The sequence below is a fragment of the Chelonia mydas genome, chromosome 2 (assembly GCF_015237465.2).
Source record: "Chelonia mydas isolate rCheMyd1 chromosome 2, rCheMyd1.pri.v2, whole genome shotgun sequence".
In the NCBI taxonomy this organism is placed as follows: Eukaryota; Metazoa; Chordata; order Testudines; family Cheloniidae; genus Chelonia; species Chelonia mydas.
Genome location: NC_057850.1, coordinates 182442751 through 182462458, shown reverse-complemented (window position 1 = coordinate 182462458; position 19708 = coordinate 182442751). Strand labels below are relative to the sequence as shown.

Below are 19708 nucleotides of genomic sequence, written 5' to 3'. Positions count from 1 at the left end.
AGGATTTCTCAAAAATAGACTAATTATTACATTTTTAAAATGAGTATTAGCTTATGAAAGGAATATGTCATAGTGTATTTTTACCTCCATTATTTTTCTCTGTGGCTGAAGCCTCCAAGAAAGCTTTTTCTAGTTCTGCAATGGTCTGAGCATCAAGTTCTTCAACCCTTTTCACTGACTGTAAGGAACGAAGTCGTTTGTTCTCCTCTCTGAGGCTGTGATTCTCCATGGCATACTTAGCAATTCGTGGGTGTTGTTCCATCTGTGCATATGTGACATGTGGATATTTGTTGAAGTGTTGCAAAAAAGCAAAGTAGTTTACAAAAAAGGCTATTTCATGGAGGATTCAGTATACAAGGCTGCCAATCTGTCACCTTTCACAAGCATTAAATTGTAAAGGAAAAGAAAAAGAGGGCTTCCCTAAACCAAGGAGGACTGTTCAGATTTCTTAAAGAGCTGGAAACTGGTTTTATTACTTCACTGGAATTTACTCTCAAAATGTGTATACATGAGTAAGTAATGATCAAGGAATTAATCAATAAATTCAATTTTTAAACATTCTGTAGTACACCTCTATCCCAATATCACGCAGTCCTCGGGAGCCAAAAAATCTTACCACATTATAGGAGAAACTGCGTTATATCAAACTTGCTTTGGCCTCGAGCATTTCCGTTATTAATAGTCACTTCCCGCCCTGACTAACCCCTCAGAACCCCTGACCCATCCAACTGCCCCCTGCTCTCTGTCCCCTAACTGCCCCGCCCCCTATCCACACCCCCGTCCCCTGACTGCCCCGCCCCCAGAACCTCTGAACCATCCAATCCCCCAGCTCCCTGACTCCCCCCCGAGACCCTCTGCCCCTTATCCAACCCCTCGGCCCTGGCCCAGCACCCTTAACATGCCGGTCAGCGCGGCGCATCGGAGCCAGACACACTGACCCACCGGAACGCGCAGCCCCCCCCCCCCCCGAGCATTGCTTTACCGCATTATAGCCGAATTCGTGCTATATCAGGATAGAGGTGTATTGCAGGAGGAACATAATCTTAATCCTGATCATTACATATAAACTTCTTCCTCCAGAAACATTAGGATCACAATTTAGCCTAGAATATGTAGGCTCAACTACAGAATTATTAAAGTAATCTGTCTTTTTGTTCTATTTTTAAAACAGGGCTGAGTTTGCTAACTGCAGTGATAAGAGTGTTCCTTAACATAAGGAAGCCTATCAGTGATTTAAACCAAATAGCATTAAGTACAGTAATTTCACAGTTTAGAGTACTGGGTAGATCAGGGATTGGCAATCTTTGGCACGCAGTCCGGCCTGCGCCACTTCCCACGGCCCCCATTGGCCTGGAAAGGCAAACCCCGGCCAGTGGGAGCTGCGATCGGCCGAACCTGTGGACGCTGCAGGTAAACAAACCGCCTGAGCCTGCCAGCGGATTTCCCTGACGGGCCGCGTGCCAAAGGTTGCCGATCCCTGGTGTAGATTGTGCTCATGATACCTTTCAACTAAATACCATCAGTGATCAAGGTCAGTTGTTTCATTATCTTTAAACAATAAAGAAGTTCTTTCTTTTTGTGTTGTTCATTAGCTTCATCAGATTGTTTTGGAATGGAACAATAAGTAAAAATATTTACCTGTTCTTTCACTGTCCGCAATTCCTCCCTCAGTTCACTGATGAGATCATCCTGTTCTTTGGGCACTAAACTGCCACGAGCCTCTTTGTGTAATCTCTCCAGGCGAACTATATGGTCCTCCCGGAATTTAACTATCATTTTACTGGACTGAATGAATTTCTCCTTTTTGCCACAAAGATCTTCTAGTTGAGCAACTTTTTCTAACAAAGTCTTAAAAAAAATAAATGTACTGATTTAGTAGTGGGGAAAAAAGGACAATGGCAATCTCCAAATAGATATATTTATCACAAACTTAAACAAGTTATACCATACTACCTATAACAATATTTTATGTGCAAAATTAAAACATTTTATTATCCCATTCATATTTTTGTAAGCGAAACTGACCTTGTGACTTTTTTTAAAAAAATCAACTCACTACGGGGCACAATCCGATTATTAATCAAAGTTTTCTTATGTTTTTTCTTTATCAAACTTGGACATTACCTTAAAAATTCACAATTCTACTAGTGTATAATCTCTCCTTCTGGTAACTACACTTTGCTGTCTTTGTAAACAGAATTTATTTAACAAAGCAGGACAATCTCAACTGTAGTGGGGCTTCAGTAGGTTTACTCATCCTTAGCTTTAATAAAAAAATAAGCAGGACATACTAGAGAAAAGGCAGTGAATTCTTACCTTCTTTTCACTTTCAGACTTCTCCAAGAACAGCATTGCCTCAAGAAAGTAGTTCATGTAATTTGTATTTTCCTGACCTTGTCCAAGAATAGCTTAATAGAAAGTTAAAGAATGAATCACCATATTTATTAAGATACAAATTATTTAAGTTTTCCTTCATGTTTAACAACCATATTTACAGAGTATTTCCAACACTTCATTTTCCCCAGAATAATTTGTTGAACATATATGTATGGACATATTTACATTACACCCTCTAATGATACTATTAGGGTCTGTCAATTTATGAGATATAAAACTTTACTCACTCAATTATAATTGACATACAAAGTTGTACCTAATGAGTAAAGGGATTTTGAATTTAGCTTTTTTTTTTTTAAATTCATGTGTTCAGCAAAGGAAGTATGCAAAATATGGAATTAGCTTCAGATGCTTTTTTAGAATTTTATAACATGAAATTGGCATTAATATTACATTCTGTTCATAATAAAGTGGACTATTATAGATATTTATGGGATACTAATCACCATAATATCTAAAGGGCAAAATAACTATCCCATTATGATTAGAGCTGAGTGAATAATTGATTTTTCAGCTTAGGGGTAGAACCAAATAATGTAAAAATATTCCAGTTTGACTCAAACAATTTAACAATCTTTTCTTCAAATTAAAAAAAAAATCTTTGAGTTTGTTTCAAGTCAACCAGAATGTTTCGAGTTAATTCAAAAATATATTTTTTCCCCCCTCTTTTCAGTTTTTTGATTCGTTTCAAGTTAAGGCAAAACATTTTGATCAATTTGAAACAATCTTTTTTTGCGTTTCTCATTTCATTTTGGCCATTTCAGGTGTTTTCACCCTTGTTTGTGTGTTTTTATTTTTTTTTTAAATTGGACAAATTTTAAGTCAAAATGCTGTTTCAAACTGAAAACATTTCAAAATGAAAAAGTTGAAACATATGGCTTTTTGCAACTGAAGCTATTTTTCAAATTTGATGAATAGTTTCAGACCCCCTCAAAAAATCAATTCATCAAAATAATTTCTAGTTAACATATATATTTTCAAATGCCACTGTTTTACAATCAACTGATAATGATACTCCATATCTTTATTTCTACAACTCAAAATGTGTGCCAAGATTCTTAATTGCTCAGACTACGTCTATCGTGTCAGTTTTCAGACAAGATTTTTCTTTTCTTAAAATGTATAAGATAATTTTTAACAGATTTAAAACATCATCCTTTAGTTTTTGCAGATTCCAAGCAATTGCAACAGATGTAATATGAAATTGTTAAGATTTCTGCCTATATCTAGACATGATAGCATGTGTGACTGATTTAATATCACGTTAACCATTCTCGCATATTTTTATGATTTAAACTCTGATCCTGTGCATAGCAGCAGATGTGTGATTTTTTTTTCCCTTGCAAAAAACGGAGCAAGGATGTTTAATATTAGCAAAGTCTTTTAAATGCAGCAACTCCTGGTGCTGGATTGAAATCCCTTGTGTCTTGGGAAGATCAGACCACAACTGGTACAGGAACACAATAAGAGAATTACAAAGCCAAGATTGCTACCATAGTAATAAAATACTCTGGGACAGCATATTGCAGTCAGGGAACTACACTTAGTGGGAAACTATATCGGGATCTGTGCAGGAGATACAACAGTTCAGTGAAAAGCTACAAGTAAAGTTTGAAGAGTAATAAAAATTCCATTAACTTTATTCTCTACTGTATTGTATATAAGACTAACTTTTTATTGTCATCCCCACAAAATATTTTTTCCTGGAATTACATTGAGAAATCAAAAAAACTGGAGTAAAAGGAAGCCAGAATCAACAGGCTTGTGCAACAACTTGTCTAATGAGAAAAAACAGAACCCCGCCACACTGACAATCATAAACAAATGTTTTGGTTTATCTCAAGGGCTTTATTTCCAACACCTTTATGAACTAGAAGCTGGAAGAAAATTCTAGGCATTAACAGCAAAAATCAAACTAATAGAAGTTTTGCTTAATGTACACAATATGGTAAGAGTAAAATGAAAACAAAATGATCATTAGTTAACACAGGTTCCTGCAAAATTAGACACATTTGCTTATTATATTTGTGTAAAATAGTATGTTGTGCCTAAGCAAAATCCTTAAGGCATACAAAACTAAGTAGTGCTATTTGTTCAGCAAGTCAATAACAAATCAGTTTAAAAATCTCCTTTTGCTCTAGAATGCAGGAGCTTTCTATTGTTTTTGTTTCTCCTGTTGGATCATATTAAAGAAGTTCTGTATTAAAATCACAAATTAGTTTGATTCCCCATTGTTTAAATTCCAGGGTATTACTAATTAAGAGGTCTCTTGGTTTTTGGTACTGTTTCTCTCCCTCTATGTGTGAAACTTGCAAGCTGCTAATTGTGTTAGTACATCTGCTGATTGATTCAGCAACAGCATGATGAAGCAATTCCCATAGACTGGCATAGGAAAAAATTCCTATAAAAATGGACTCTAGAAAGTGAGAACTTTGGGGTCTGATTCTGCAAACCAACTTCCAGGAGCATCAGATGAGCATCTGACAAGGCCCTGCTCCCTCCTCATGTCCAGGCCACCTGGCCAGTGGTTTGGCATGAGCAACTCTTAAGGCTGGTAACTATGATAACAACCTTGCAGAACCTGTGTGTGTGTGTATGAATGTGTGAATAAATATGAAATTGAATGGAATGTTATAGCTATAACTAACTGCTTACTACGATTCTTTCTGTATTCACAATAAATGTGGCATTTTGCCTTTTCCCCTTTAATAAGATCCTGCTGGTTTCTATTTTATTGGTATAACACTCCTACCTCTTGAAATAGAAATATCTTGAGTAGACTGCCCTAAAGTAAGTTGTGCAAGCTGCTCTTTCAATTTCTTCACTTCAGCTTGGAGCTGGCTCACATTCCCTTGGGTGTCTTCATTTATCACAGCCTTTTGTAGGAATTTTGAAAGCAAAGAATAAGATTACATTTTTAATATGAAGTAACATCAGAAACAATCTATTCTCAAGGTAATTAGAATCAAATATTGAAAAACAGTAGATAACTGCCTATATGGCTATCCATTTTAAAAGAGAAGAATCTTTGGAAACAGGAGAGAGCTCAATTTATTTTTCTAATATCTTCAACTTCAATAGTTTCTTAATATCTGAAAATCATGGACACTTGAAAATTTAGTCTACAGTTTGCTGAACTAGAATTTAATCCTGAAAATTTTAGGCTGAACCAAGGCAAACAGCATATAACAGACTACATAGCTGCAAAATCAGAAGCCAATATACATTCAAGCCTGCTCAAGATACAGAAAGAACTTAAGAGTTACCCTACATTTAAGCAGGTAATGGCATGCTGTTTAGATCCAAAATTTAGGCAGGAAAAACAGCATTACAAAGCTTTAAAATAATCATGAAAGCATTTAATTAAAGCTTTGTTTGAATTTACACATTTCCATGGAATGCTGCAGATTCAAAGAACAAACAGAACATGAAAAACAAGTGAGTGCAAATAGTATGTTTCCATTGTCCATGCTGAATAAAGTATAAACTGCAGAAATAGTGAAAAGTAAATTCCATTTTTTAAAAATAGTTAGTTTTTGTTATTCTAAACCCAAGCAAGCAAATTTCTTTTTTCAATATGATTTTCATTTGAGTTAACCATAGTAAACAAAAACGTTTCTTAAAATGAATTGGTTCACATTTAAACATATAATATAAATGACAAAATATTGTATTTGTTTAAGTCATGATAGTAAAGATATTAAATAATTTTTTACCTTGTTTTTAATCAACTTTGCTCGTTGAGCAAAATTAAGGGTGGACAGAGTTTCACCAAAACATCTAGATCCAGGATGAACATTTGCAATTATGCATGTTTTTGCATTACCTCCAAGAGAATCCTGTTTGAAAAATATGAAAATCGGCTTAAGTTGAAGGTTTCAGAGTAGCAGCCATGTTAGTCTGTATTCGCAAAAAGAAAAGGAGTTCTTGTGGCACCTTAGAGACTAACAAATTTATTTGAGCATAAGCTTTCGTGAGCTACAGCTCACTTCATCGGATGCATTCCACTGAATGCATCCGATGAAGTGAGAATGCTTCCGATGAAGTGAGCTGTAGCTCACGAAAGCTTATGCGCAAATAAATTTGTTAGTCTCTAAGGTGCCACAAGTACTCCTTTTCTTCTTAAGTTGAAGGTTTTTGGTTAGAGCTAGAAATTAATACTTCTTTCACAAGTTGATTTGTATGTAATTTTAGACTAGAATGGGTTTACTTGAAAAATCTCTACATTCGTTTTTGAAGCTTTATTTCAAAGCTGGTTATGAAAGGAGGACACAACCTTAATTATATATAAGAGTTTAGTTTCAAGAACCTTATCTTGTTATATTGTGAAGGGATTAGTAATTAAATGAGGATCATTTCAGGAATTTGGAACTGGGCAGTGTGCTATCATTGGCAAAAGGAAACTCAGGAAATCTGTAATGAGATATCAAATCTTTCACTTTAGAACTCTGGTCAATAGCAATTGAAAGTTATTACCAACTTGAAGGCCAGCCATTTGGCTACCTATGTGAAATATGTTGATTACCTGGCTCCATTTTCTACCGGATAAGCATCAGTATCACAAAAATCACTCACACAGACACTTGTTGGTAGTCTTAGCAGACAGGCTGGAAACTGACTGATCAAAGAGACAACTAACTTCTCACTGTTAGATATAGATCTTTAGATATGTCAGTATTATTTATTGAGTGCTGATGGTGCACTTATATCTGTACAGATATAATAGCTAAGGTATCACTTAAGGCACTTACAATCTAAGACCCCAGCCCTGCAAGAAGACTCACAAACGTCAATGGTGTTCTGTTTGGGGGTAAGGACCTGGGGTGGAGGATCTCTTTATAAGAGGGGGGTACAAGAAAATGGACAGACAGAATTTCAACTTTTTATACTTATATGAAAGAGAAAGAGAGAGAAATTCTTTAAAATAGAGGATAAAGACCAACAGATTGCATGGAAAAAGTGTTTGGAGAAGGAATGGGTAGAGTGCTGTCATAATGGAATAGGAAACAAATGCCTGTGACATCACTAATACTATCACGGATTGCAATCAGACTTGGTATTAGATGTCACAGAATGATGCATTCTGGTTAGTGATGGTATTCAGCAGAGAACATTAAAATTCACTCAATCGTCATAATCACTTTGCAGTTTAAGAGGCCTTCATACAAATGAGAAACTTCCTGAAGATTAGAAGATGAGTATTATCAGTCGCTAATACCAGCTACATCCTGCTAACATTTTGTGTGGCTACTTTGAGGACATATAAAATCTTTAAGGTTAGAAGCATTTCAAGTCAGTGACTATTACACTTATGTGATATATAGGCTTTTCCATAACGCACGGGAATAGAGCTTGTCCTCCACTCTCATTAAAATAAGATTAGTATACATTACACACACACACACACACACACACACACACACACACAAAATAAAAGCACAGGTAACTGAAGACATTCATTGTAACAGCAACAGAGTATAATATCTTTCTGTTATCTGGATATTATCAATATCTTTTTCAAAGTTTCTCTTTTTCCTTCTTCAAAAAAAAACTTTGAGCAAAGGGAGAAACTGAAAACTCTGTGTTTTTCAGATCCTTACAATTCATCCTAAAACCTTACTACAGACAAAAGGATAATAATTCTGAAATCCTATGACACGTAGAAATTGATTTTCCAGGAAGCGTTCACAACAGTGAAAACAAGCAGCCCAATTTTACTGAACTGAGCTCAGTTTTTCTCTTCTCAGTGTAAATATCAATGTTTTTTTCTTTTTAAAAATATTACATGAAAACTAAACATTATATGTTACCCGTAGTAGAAAAGTGAGCTTGGAGTCCCTGTAGCAAATGTGTCTTTGTTTTCCATTACCCACATCAACAAGCGCTGTGATCACTTGGCCCAGGCAGCTTAATGACCGGTTTATGTTACCTGCCTCCTAAAACATACAAGAGAGACTGAAAGTGAGAAGACAACTGTCCTGATTAAAACAAGGTGTTTTTTTTTAAATCTTTAATTGAAGAGAAAAAGAAAGTAATCACAGATATGTAGCACCAACCTTTAACCTGACTCCTTCAGTATGGGTATCTTTTTGTCTCTCAGACCCTGCCAAATCCACCAAGTTCAGCTGGGAGGATCGGATGTTAACAACTTCACTGTTCTTCTCCATTGAATCTACAGTAATAGTGAAGACCGCATGCGATCTTGAGGATTCTCTATTCATTGAGGTAGATGCTACACGGCGATTTCTCCAGCCCATAGTTAACACCTTAGCAGCAAGAAGAGACACCAAATAGCACCATCTAGCATATTTCAGAGTGATCCCAACACTCAGATACAATGGGTGAAGCAGAGAGTAAACATATATTCCAGTATGAGGCCTTTCAATAAACCATTACAACCACTGACTTTTAGCACCAGAATATCTTCATATAAAAATTTAATACAGTTAGAAATCCTATTGAGTATCACAATGTTTATGATTTGAACATTAGCTTTTTGGTTTAGAAATAATTAAATACTCACTTCCCTTTACTCTTGTCAACCCAATTCCATGTTTTACAATTTCTTTAGTTTAAAAATTGCTATGCTACATTTTGACTGCCAACTCACTGATACGACTTTCCAAGTCTTTGCTATATAAAATGTCCTTTTGTTTTCCAAAAGTTCTATTTCCCCTTTTTATGTGTTTATACAAATATGTTAACATTGTACAAATAAAACTTTTTAAAACCAGACAAGCCATGTGCTGTGATCATTAGAAGAGTAAGGCTTACTCAACACCTGGATGTACAGTGTGAAGGATATCTGGAACAACAGTGTAGTGGGACAAAAACCTGCTACTATACCACTGAGGTCCACTGCAAACATCAGCAGAAGATTAACATCAGTGCATTTTTATACTCCCCAAACCTTACAACTTTCATAATCTCTAACATTCACCAACGACTGATGTGGAACATGCATGCTTTGGAGAAAAGTTAGAACAAACCAAATATTTCTCTGTTTATAGATTATCTTTTGAAAAATACTTTGTAGAAATAGAAATCAGCATTTTATTTTTACGCACTTTAATTTTTGCTAGAGCTAATATTGTACAATGTTGCTGAGAGAGCAATGTCCACATATCAAACAGCATGAAACAGACTACCTGATATGCTTCAGCAGCAGAGGTTAACACCTGCTCCACAGCACCAACGACAAAGACTCCCTTCTTGATATGTTCCCTCAGAAAGAGTCCAGCTGAAGCAGAATCCAGCAAGTCAAATATCTGTTCATTGTAGATTTCAATAAACGAGCACTTACAGAGAAAACTCTTACCAGTACCAGCCTGTAAAACATGAAAACTTCTACTATAGATGTATAGCTTTTGTGAGAGCTGGTCTCTAACACAGTATGGCAGTGGTTTGTTTCATTTCCTTCATAAAGGTATAAAGTTATTATTGATATATATTGTACCTTAACACCATTTATGGTGCCCAAAGGGCAATTTTTTTTACCTAGAAAGATAGCTACTTTCAGTATAGAAATTTAAATCTTTCTTTTGGCACTTGTAGCTATCAATATACAAAGGATACTATAATAAATGTAAAATTGTAAGGTAGATGCAAGACAGCCATAACACAAGAAACTTGAGCACTAATCAAAATGTAATTTATTCAGCTACTTCATAAACAAGACATTCCTGTGACCTCAATAATATAAAAGTTTTACCTTTTCTTTTTCATGTTCGATTAGAAAAAAGAGATATTCAAAGCTCCGAGGAATAACTCCTCTCAGGTTGTGTGTGAAATTATCAGAGTCAGATGGCCCTAAAGAGATTTCATTAAAAATAAAATTTAGTAGGTTTAATTAAGAAATGCTATTCAATAACAGCAGTTGGTTGGCACTCTCATATACCATTATACAAAACGGCAACTACCAATCTTTTAGGCAATCATTCACGGCAAAACAAAGAAAGAAGAAATCAAGCTATTTCTCGAATAATCAGTTGATTTTGCTTTGTCAACTTACATTTAAAAAGATCTAAATTAAATTAGTGCCTGTGAAAGGCCGAGAGATTTACAGCTCTGGATACTAAAGTCTATTTATTCACAGAATAGGTGCATACAAAGACCAAGAAGTAGCAGTACAAACTTCCCACCAATGTGTCTGCCGTGGTTTGGAGGGACCACTTCAAGGATTGAGAGTAATTCAATTGCTTTGTTCATCCAATTCTTAGCAAGTCCCAGAGCCACGCACTCCCTTCAGTTGGGTGTTTTGGCAACTGTTCCTCTTTAAAAGTAAAAAGGGAGACTGACTAACTGTTGTATTTAAAAAAGAAAAGGAGTACTTGTGGCACCTTAGAGACTAACAAATTTACTTGAACATAAGCTTTCGTGAGCTGCAACCGATGAAGTGAGCTGTAGCTCACGAAAGCTTATGCTCAAATAAATTTGTTAGTCTCTAAGGTGCCACAAGTACTCCTTTTCTTTTTGTGAATACAGACTAACACGGCTGCTACTCTGAAACCTGTTGTATTTAAAATTACCAGTGCTATGAACAGCACAAGAATAATGTAAACTCCTTTTAAATACAAATTGACCTTTAATTCCAGATTGGGAAGGTAGCCTTTTTGAAAACATGTCTCTCTCTCTCTCTCTATTTATTTAACATAGAAAAGAGGTGCCTACCAGAATATTTTTCCAGAAATTGAGGGGTTGGGAACCAAAAAGGGGAAACTAAAAAGATGTTTTTAGAATTTTGTAAAACAACTTGACTACAAACATTTGATTTCATTGGGCTATTTACTTCAGCTGGAAAATAGGGAATGGACTTTTTCATCTCAAAGAAAAGAGGACAAGAAGGTATCCATCCCCATTCTCTGGGAATGTTGTGAGAAAAACAGAAACTGCACTAAGAGTGCTATCCAATCCCAAAAACAATAAGATTAAAAAATTACGTGCAGATGAATGTAAAACCAAATCACATTATTTACAGAGCATAAAAAAAAAGTTTTAAAACTAAACCACATCTCAAAACTAGTATTGAGAAAAAAATCTTACAATTATAAATGAGTCTTTTATACACTTACCCATCATAGTAAAAGTTTTCCCTGACCCAGTTTGGCCACTAAAGAAAAAGAAAACAAACAAAAGTTCAAAATAAGCAAAATTTATTCTAGCAGTGACATCCCTCATTGATCTGCATCTTCCATTCAAACTGGTAGTTTGACATGGACAAATCATTTCTCATAAGCTGAAGATGTAACAACGCACAGTCAACTTGAAGTCTACCATTGTTGTAAGTAGTGTTGTAGCCATGTTGGTCCCAGGGTATTAGAGAAGAAACTGTGTGTAAGCTTGAAAGCTTCTCTCTCTCACCAACAGAAGTTGGTCCAATAAAAGATATTACCTTAACCGCCCTAATATCCTAAGACCAACACAATTACAACCATACTGCATCAGATAATTTCTAAATATGCATTTCTGAGGCTAAGTACTCTTCAACAAGTAAATATCAAAAAGTTTCACCATGTCACTCTTTGAGATGCTGTATCAAGTGAGAAGGCAGCCTTTTTTTTTTTAAATAAATACACCAGAGCATGAAGTTATACCCTGATACTTAAATCAGTTGCTATTAATTGATGCAAGTAATTTTTTACAACTCTCATGTTTAATATTAAATAAATGTAAATGGCTTACTATGCAAAGATGGTTCCATTGTAACCATTCATACAAGATTCAACAATGTTTTTGGCTACACTTGTAAACACTGACTCCTGATGAGAAAAAGGACAAGGAAGCTGGCATTAAGATTTCAAAAACATAAAAGACTTTCTACAAGACTTTCTTCCCCGGTATAAGAAAATATATTATAAAACAATGTTACATACAGAACTTTGTGTATTTATATATTAAATGACACATAGCCAGGCTAGATGCATCAAATGACTACCTGGCTTCCCCCCCCACCCCCCCTTCTTCCCACAACAAAGCAAATGCACCAACAATAGGCCACACAACCCTTTACTAATGCTGACTGCAAAACATGTAAGTGAACTTTGTTATGGTACTGAATCAATTGCTCTATGTTATGGAATAGGATAAATTACCTAACTACTACTCCCATCTATTGTCATATATTATTGTTAGGCCTAAAACAATGGGCTTCAGTGGTAATTTGCTTATACGGAATGCTTCTCTAGGAGCATCATATATTATAGGATCATAATATCCCATCCATCATTAAGCACAATTTCCCATCAATCTCATTGTAGAAATGCAAAGAGCAATTCTTACGAAAACTTTAAAAAGAGAAATTCTTAAAGCAGTAGAGAGGAAAATGAATTTGCCTTGATAGCGTAACTATAACTGAGCATTGCCAGACTTGTTACTGTAACAAACAGGGAAATAGATATTGATAAAGATATTGTATAGTTATGGCCATCATTTTTTTCATATTTTAGTGAGCTTGTCAACCGTTTTTAAAACCATTACCTGGGTTGTGTCCATATTTGCAACATGATCAAAAGTGAAGATCTTGGGCTCAGGCTTTGAATGTAGACGAAGAGTGTTTGATGAAAGAACTGATAAGCACAAGCCTTGATCCCCATCAGCTAATGCAGCTCCCTCTGAAGGGGGTCGTACTCTCACATAGACCTTGATGGCATCACCTTCAGTACTAATGAAGGAATATTTATAGATAAGGTTGTCTGAACACAGCTCTGTCAGTTATTTGAGAAAATATATGAAATTAGAGAAGTCAGACTGAGTGGGGAAACTCATGCAGAGGTTTACCCTGAAGTTGTACTAAACTAGATAATCTCTATAAGAGATTAGGAAGAGACCTACTGCAGGCGGTTTATTGTCCCATATCTGTTTAATGCAAAGTTTCCTGCACCTTCCTCTGAAGCATTTGGTAGTGGTCACTGTAGGAAACAGGATAGTTGCCTGAATGGGCCATTAGTCTGATCCAGTAAGCCAATTCCTATGTTCTAATCACTATTATACATTTAACTGGTATGTCCTTCTGGGTACACAAGAAATTAGTCCAAATACAGTTTTGCATATGACCATTTCATGATATTAAAAGGGATCCCCTGAAAGTTTAACATACTGCAATACAAAATACACATTAGGGTAGTAGATTCCTGTTCTTGGGTCAACAGATATGACAGCCTCAAACCTGGATATGTAAATCGCTTCACTCTTCAATTTTTTTCTAGAAACTGATTATAGACTAGGAGTACTTGTGGCACCTTAGAGACTAACAAATTTATTTGAGCATAAGCTTTCGTGAGCTACAGCTCACTTCATCGGATGCATTCAGTGGACAATACAGTAGGGAGATTTATATACACAGAGAACATGAAACAATGGGTGTTATCATACACACTGTAAGGAGAGTGATCACTTAAGATGAGCTAATACCGGCAGAAGAGCGCGGGGGCGGGGGGGGGGGGGAGAGGGGAACCTTTTGTAGTGATAATCAAGGTGAGCCATTTCCAGCAGTTGATAAGAAGGATTCTGGGTGGACTCCTCCTGAACGTCGAAACAACAGACTGGACTTCAACATAGAATGCTTCCGCCGACGTGCACGGGCTGAAATTGTGGAAAAGCAGCATCACTTGCCCCATAACCTCAGCCATGCAGAACACAATGCCATCCACAGCCTCAGAAACAACTCTGACATCATAATCAAAAAGGCTGACAAAGGAGGTGCTGTCGTCATCATGAATAGGTCGAAATATGAACAAGAGGCTGCTAGGCAGCTCTCCAACACCACTTTCTACAAGCCATTACCCTCTGATCCCACTGAGAGTAACCAAAAGAAACTACACCATTTGCTCAAGAAACTCCCTGAAAAAGCACAAGAACAAATCCGCACAGACACACCCCTGGAACTCCGACCTGGGGTTTTCTATCTGCTACCCAAGATCCATAAATCTGGAAAACCTGGACGCCCCATCATCTCAGGCATTGGCACCCTGACAGCAGGATTGTCTGGCTATGTAGACTCCCTCCTCAGGCCCTACGCTACCAGCACTCCCAGCTATCTTCGAAACACCACTGACTTCCTGAGGAAACTACAATCCATCGGTGACCTTCCTGAAAACACCATCCTGGCCACTATGGATGTAGAAGCCCTCTACACCAACATTCCACACAAAGATGGACTACAAGCCATCAGGAACAGTATCCCCAATAATGTCACGGCAAACCTGGTGGCTGAACTTTGTGACTTTGTCCTCACCCATAACTATTTCACATTTGGGGACAATGTATACCTTCAAACCAGAGGCACTGCTATGGGTACCCACATGGCCCCACAGTATGCCAACATTTTTATGGCTGACTTAGAACAACGCTTCCTCAGCTCTCGTCCCCTAATGCCCCTACTCTGCTTGTGCTACATTGAGGACATCTTCATCATCTGGACCCATGGAAAAGAAGCCCTTGAGGAATTCCACCATGATTTCAACAATTTCCATCCCACCATCAACCTCAGCCTGGTCCAGTCCACACAAGACATCCACTTCCTGGACACTACGGTGTTAATAAGCAATGGTCACATAACCACCACCCTATAACGGAAACCTACTGACTGCTATACTTACCTACATACCTCCAGCTTTCACCCAGATCACACCACACAATCCATTGTCTACAGCCAAGCTCTAAGATACAACCGCATTTGCTCCAAACCCTCAGACAGAGACAAACACCTACAAGATCTCTATCAAGCATTCTTACAACTACAATACCCACCTGCTGAAGTGAAGAAACAGATTGACAGAGCCAGAAGAGTACCCAGAAGTCACCTACTACAGGACAGGCCCAACAAAGAAAATAACAGAACACCACTAGCCATCACCTTCAGCCCCCAACTAAAACCTCTCCAACGCATCATCAAGGATCTACAACCTATCCTGAAGGACGACCCATCACTCTCACAGATTTTGGGAGACAGGCCAGTCCTTGCTTACAGACAGCCCCCCAACCTGAAGCAAATACTCACCAGCAACCACACACCACACAACAGAACCACTAACCCAGGAACCTATCCTTGCAACAAAGCCCGTTGCCAACTGTGTCCACATATCTATTCAGGGGACACCATCATAGGGCCTAATCACATCAGCCACACTATCAGAGGCTCGTTCACCTGCACATCTACCAATGTGATATATGCCATCATGTGCCAGCAATGCCCCTCTGCCATGTACATTGGTCAAATTGGACAGTCTCTACGTAAAAGAATAAATGGACACAAATCAGACGTCAAGAATTATAACATTCATAAACCAGTCGGAGAACACTTCAATCTCTCCGGTCACTCTATTACAGACCTAAAAGTCGCAATATTACAACAAAAAGACTTCAAAAACAGACTCCAATGAGAGACTGCTGAATTGGAATTAATTTGCAAACTGGATACAATTAACTTAGGCTTGAATAGAGACTGGGAGTGGATGAGTCATTACATAAAGTAAAACTATTTCCACATGTTTATCCCACCCCCCCGCCCCGCACTATTCCTCAGATGTTCTTGTCAACTGCTGGAAATGGCCCACCTTGATTATCACTACAAAAAGTTTTCTTCCCCCCCTCCCCGCTCTCCTGCTCACCTTAAGTGATCACTCTCCTTACAGTGTGTATGATAACACCTATTGTTTCATGTTCTCTGGGTATATAAATCTCCCCACTGTATTTTCCACTGAATGCATCCGATGAAGTGAGCTGTAGCTTACGAAAGCTTATGCTCAAATAAATTTGTTAGTCTCTAAGGTGCCACAAGTACTCCTTTTCTTTTTGCGAATACAGACTAACACGGCTGCTACTCTGAAACCTGATTATAGACTAGCATTGCAGTGTTAGAACTGAACTTGCTTAAAGGAGAAAAATGTGGTTGGAATAACTAAATTTGAAAGTGGGAGGGATAATTGCATTATCAAATGATGGGATGAATGGAAACAAACATGTTATATACATGTCAGCCTTTCCCCACACAGCCCTTTAATGTTAGTATATGAGAAATTAATACAAGAATTAGCAAATAGTCTTTTACCTTGGTGTATTTGACAGGGGCAGTGTGGCATCACGTGAATCTCCTGGTTTTTTTTTTTTAAAAAAAGGAAAAACATACATCAAACTGTCAAGGAAAACAATTTATGGCTATCATTAAAAAAGTATTGCAAGTGATATCAATGGAGTTAAAATTGGAAAGATAAAACAAAAATGTTTAAATGACTTTGAGGTTTGTCGTGCAAAAGATATACAGCGAACGTTTTCCTTTGATGAGTATTCGGTTTAGTGTTTCTTGCGCAGATAATGTAGGCCCTGATGTTGCAGTGCAAACACTTGTGTTTAACTTTATGCATGTGAATAAACCTATTGAGTTCAGTGGGACATGCATAAAATTAAGCAGATGCATGTTTGCAGGATTGGACCATAGATTTTAGCTGTGATTACAGATTTCAGATATCTTTAAAGCACTATATGCAGGCATAGCAATATACACACATTTAGTTTTGACACTTATTAGCAATGTGAAATTTCAAATAATGTAGCAAAAGCTAAACTGATTCATTTTTACTTGAACATTTAAAAAATATACTAAAAATCAGTGCTATAAAGTATCCAAATCCTCCCAAGTCTGTCACCATCTTTTGACATATTTCTTCTAAATTCCATTCACATGGAGATGTGTTGCATCTAGCAGAAGACAGCTATGATGATTTAATTATTCAAGAGCAAGTCTAACCTATAATCATTTACCTACTATGTGAAATGACCAGTCATAAACACCCTATAATAAATACCATTAAGGCCCCCCTAAGCCAGCACAGATTTCATTGCAGGATCAAAGCCTAAGTCTGTACTTTAATAGCAGAAGTTATTGACATCAGCACACAGAGGTGCTAGACTTAAAATGAGCATGTTTGATACATCAATATGATTCTGCCACTACAAGAAAAATAGTCTCAAATGTACTGGTGCTACAGTAGATCAGCTCTGATTTGCTCAATGACATTGAAGCAGTCTGTTACAAGGTTATTATTAATTTATGAAGCAGCATTTGCAATTTTCAAACTAATATGCAACACAGCCAAAAAAAATTGCAAATCAAATAGCACAAGACAATTAACAAAATTTTAAAAAAACCTATGAAATTAATAGTATTTCATCACCTAGAGATCAATAGGAGCTCCAGTGTCAGTAAGTAATCAATATCTCAATTTATCTAACTGCTTGCATTTTCCATTTTAAAGGGATGTTATCAACTTGAATTTCATATTTGTAGGAAAAAATTGCATCTACTATGATTACAAGAAGCAGTTCAAGTTAAAAGTCTAAATAATTTTCTATTTATCAATTTGTTGAATTTATGTATTTGAGAGCTATACAGTCAGTATGACCTCAACTCTATCATGGTCTGCACCAGGCTAGATCACTGCACCTCTGTGGAACACCACAGAAGAACACCACTGTGTATCTGCATGGAAGCCAAGATGCAGACAGTGCAATCAGCTGCAGGATTACAGTCATATCTATTTTGGTGACATTTCTTAGATGCATAGACTAGAATGGACCATTGTGATCAGCTAGTCTGACCTCTTGACTAGCATAGGCCATGGCACATAACTTCCCCTGACTAATTTCAAGCACATATCTTTTAGGAAAACATTCAGTCTGGATTTTACTGTTTACGCTGACCATTGTCCTTCCACCTAGCTGCAAACTAAAAAGTCTCTCTCCTGCAAGTGGCTATGGTTGGCCTCCTCCCTGCTCAGAGTAGGGTCTGTCTCCTTGTCCTTTGCCCCCCTGAGATACTCCAGCTTGCCCTATCTGCCCCAACCTGCGCAGAAAAATCATTGTTCCATGGAGGTGGGCCAGTAGTTGAAAAACTACAATCAAAATTGATGAGTCCAGACTGTGGTTTGGATGCACCACCTCTCCTGAGCAAGGCAATTGTTTAGGATGCATCATAACAGGCTGCCCTCAGACATGTTTAGACTTTTGTTCAGCACTAGCTAGAGGCTGGCACACTTCATTGCTTCTGTAAGCCAATTTGATTGAATTCCTTGAATCCCTCCGTTCTCCCCCACAAGCTCCTAGTGCTATTGCTCTCGATTTCTAACGTCTTGCAACCCCCCACCCCAACACCTCCCATCTATGTCAGGGGTTCTGCGTCCCCTTATTCACCGCTTCCGCCATGCCAGGGGCTCTGTACCTCTCCCATGTCTCCCACCCCAGGGGCTCTGTATAGGTCCTGAAGGTCCCCTCGCCTCTCATATCGTTGTCCTCCCTTCTCTCCCTTTCCCCCTGTTCCAGGGGCTACCCCTCCATTACATGCCACTCTGCCTCATTCTTCCCCAGGCCAGGTGCACTGTATGCCCCCCACGCCAGGGACTCTGTGCGCCTCCCCATTTCCCCACCTCCTGTGGTTATTTCTTGCCTTTCTGTCTGGGAAACAAGCCCTCCAGGCTGCCAACATTTCAAACGCCACTGAGACCCCGGGCAGAGGGTTTGAAAAGCCGCTCAGCTGACTGCACGGGCCTCCCTCAGCTGAGCCAAAAATGGAGCTCGTGCTGGGGTAGGGGCACCTCTCCCTGCCCCCAAGACAACCCCGCGCCGGACATCGACACCAGAAACGCCCCGCCCGGGCTGCTGGCACGGGGACGGGTTACTCATGCTTGTCACAGCTCACGCGGGGAAACGGCTGGTAAAAACCGTTAGGAGAGAGGGGGAGGGAGAGTGCGGGGGTGACGGGAGGGGGACTGAAGCTCTGAAAACCCCTCAGCCAGCAAGACCGGGGCGCGGGACGTTAGGAAATAGGACCGAGCCCTGGCGCTAGCTCAGCTCTCTCGCGCGCCCTGGGAAAGACCCTTCCCCCACCTCACGCGACAGGGAACGGTCAGAGGCGCCTTCTAAGCAGCCTCGGAATACGAAAAACCGGAACGGACACAGACCAGCCGTCGCACGGGCCAGCCGCCGCGGCACCTCGCCGTGACCCCCTCCTTCCTCCCCCACCCCTCACCTTTGGTCCCAGGAGCCATTGTCCGCGCAGCCCCCCCGGGCGCCCTTCCTCGCCTCCAAACCCCGTGGCGCCCTCCCCCCGCACTGGGAACGCTCGGCAGCTCAAAATGGCGGCCTGTTTGAATTTGGCGCTAACTGCCCGGCGCGGGGGGTGGGGGGGAGGCGCGTCTCCCGCTGTGAAGTCATCACGGGGCGGCCATTGGGGAGGGGGTGTGTATGTGGATGTACACCCAGCCCCTGTCACGTGACCGGGGACAGTGCGGGGTCTGCCTCCGGGAAAGCGGGGCAGCTG

At 38.8% G+C, this 19708-nt stretch overlaps 1 protein-coding gene across 6 annotated transcripts in view; it reads right to left on the bottom strand.

Annotated features, from left to right (window-relative positions):
- Positions 1 to 19638, bottom strand: part of KIF15 (kinesin family member 15) — a 57361-nt gene extending 37723 nt beyond the window's left edge. For 2 of the 6 annotated variants that reach the window (XM_037890231.2, XM_037890230.2), the window contains exons 1-14: positions 19418 to 19638; positions 16445 to 16487; positions 12874 to 13057; positions 12079 to 12155; positions 11469 to 11506; positions 10109 to 10206; positions 9546 to 9725; positions 8454 to 8663; positions 8208 to 8333; positions 6114 to 6236; positions 5150 to 5273; positions 2317 to 2408; positions 1639 to 1848; positions 85 to 262 (exon numbers count right to left, since the gene is read on the bottom strand). In XM_037890231.2, the coding sequence (XP_037746159.1) occupies positions 85 to 262; positions 1639 to 1848; positions 2317 to 2408; positions 5150 to 5273; positions 6114 to 6236; positions 8208 to 8333; positions 8454 to 8663; positions 9546 to 9725; positions 10109 to 10206; positions 11469 to 11506; positions 12079 to 12155; positions 12874 to 13057; positions 16445 to 16487; positions 19418 to 19436 (1702 nt within the window). In that variant the 5' untranslated portion in view covers positions 19437 to 19638. The remainder of the gene's footprint in view (positions 1 to 84; positions 263 to 1638; positions 1849 to 2316; positions 2409 to 5149; positions 5274 to 6113; positions 6237 to 8207; positions 8334 to 8453; positions 8664 to 9545; positions 9726 to 10108; positions 10207 to 11468; positions 11507 to 12078; positions 12156 to 12873; positions 13058 to 16444; positions 16488 to 19417) is intronic. The other 4 variants (XM_037890229.2, XM_043540771.1, XM_043540773.1 and 1 more) reach the window with 4 other exon arrangements.
- Positions 19639 to 19708: the final 70 nt, after the last annotated feature.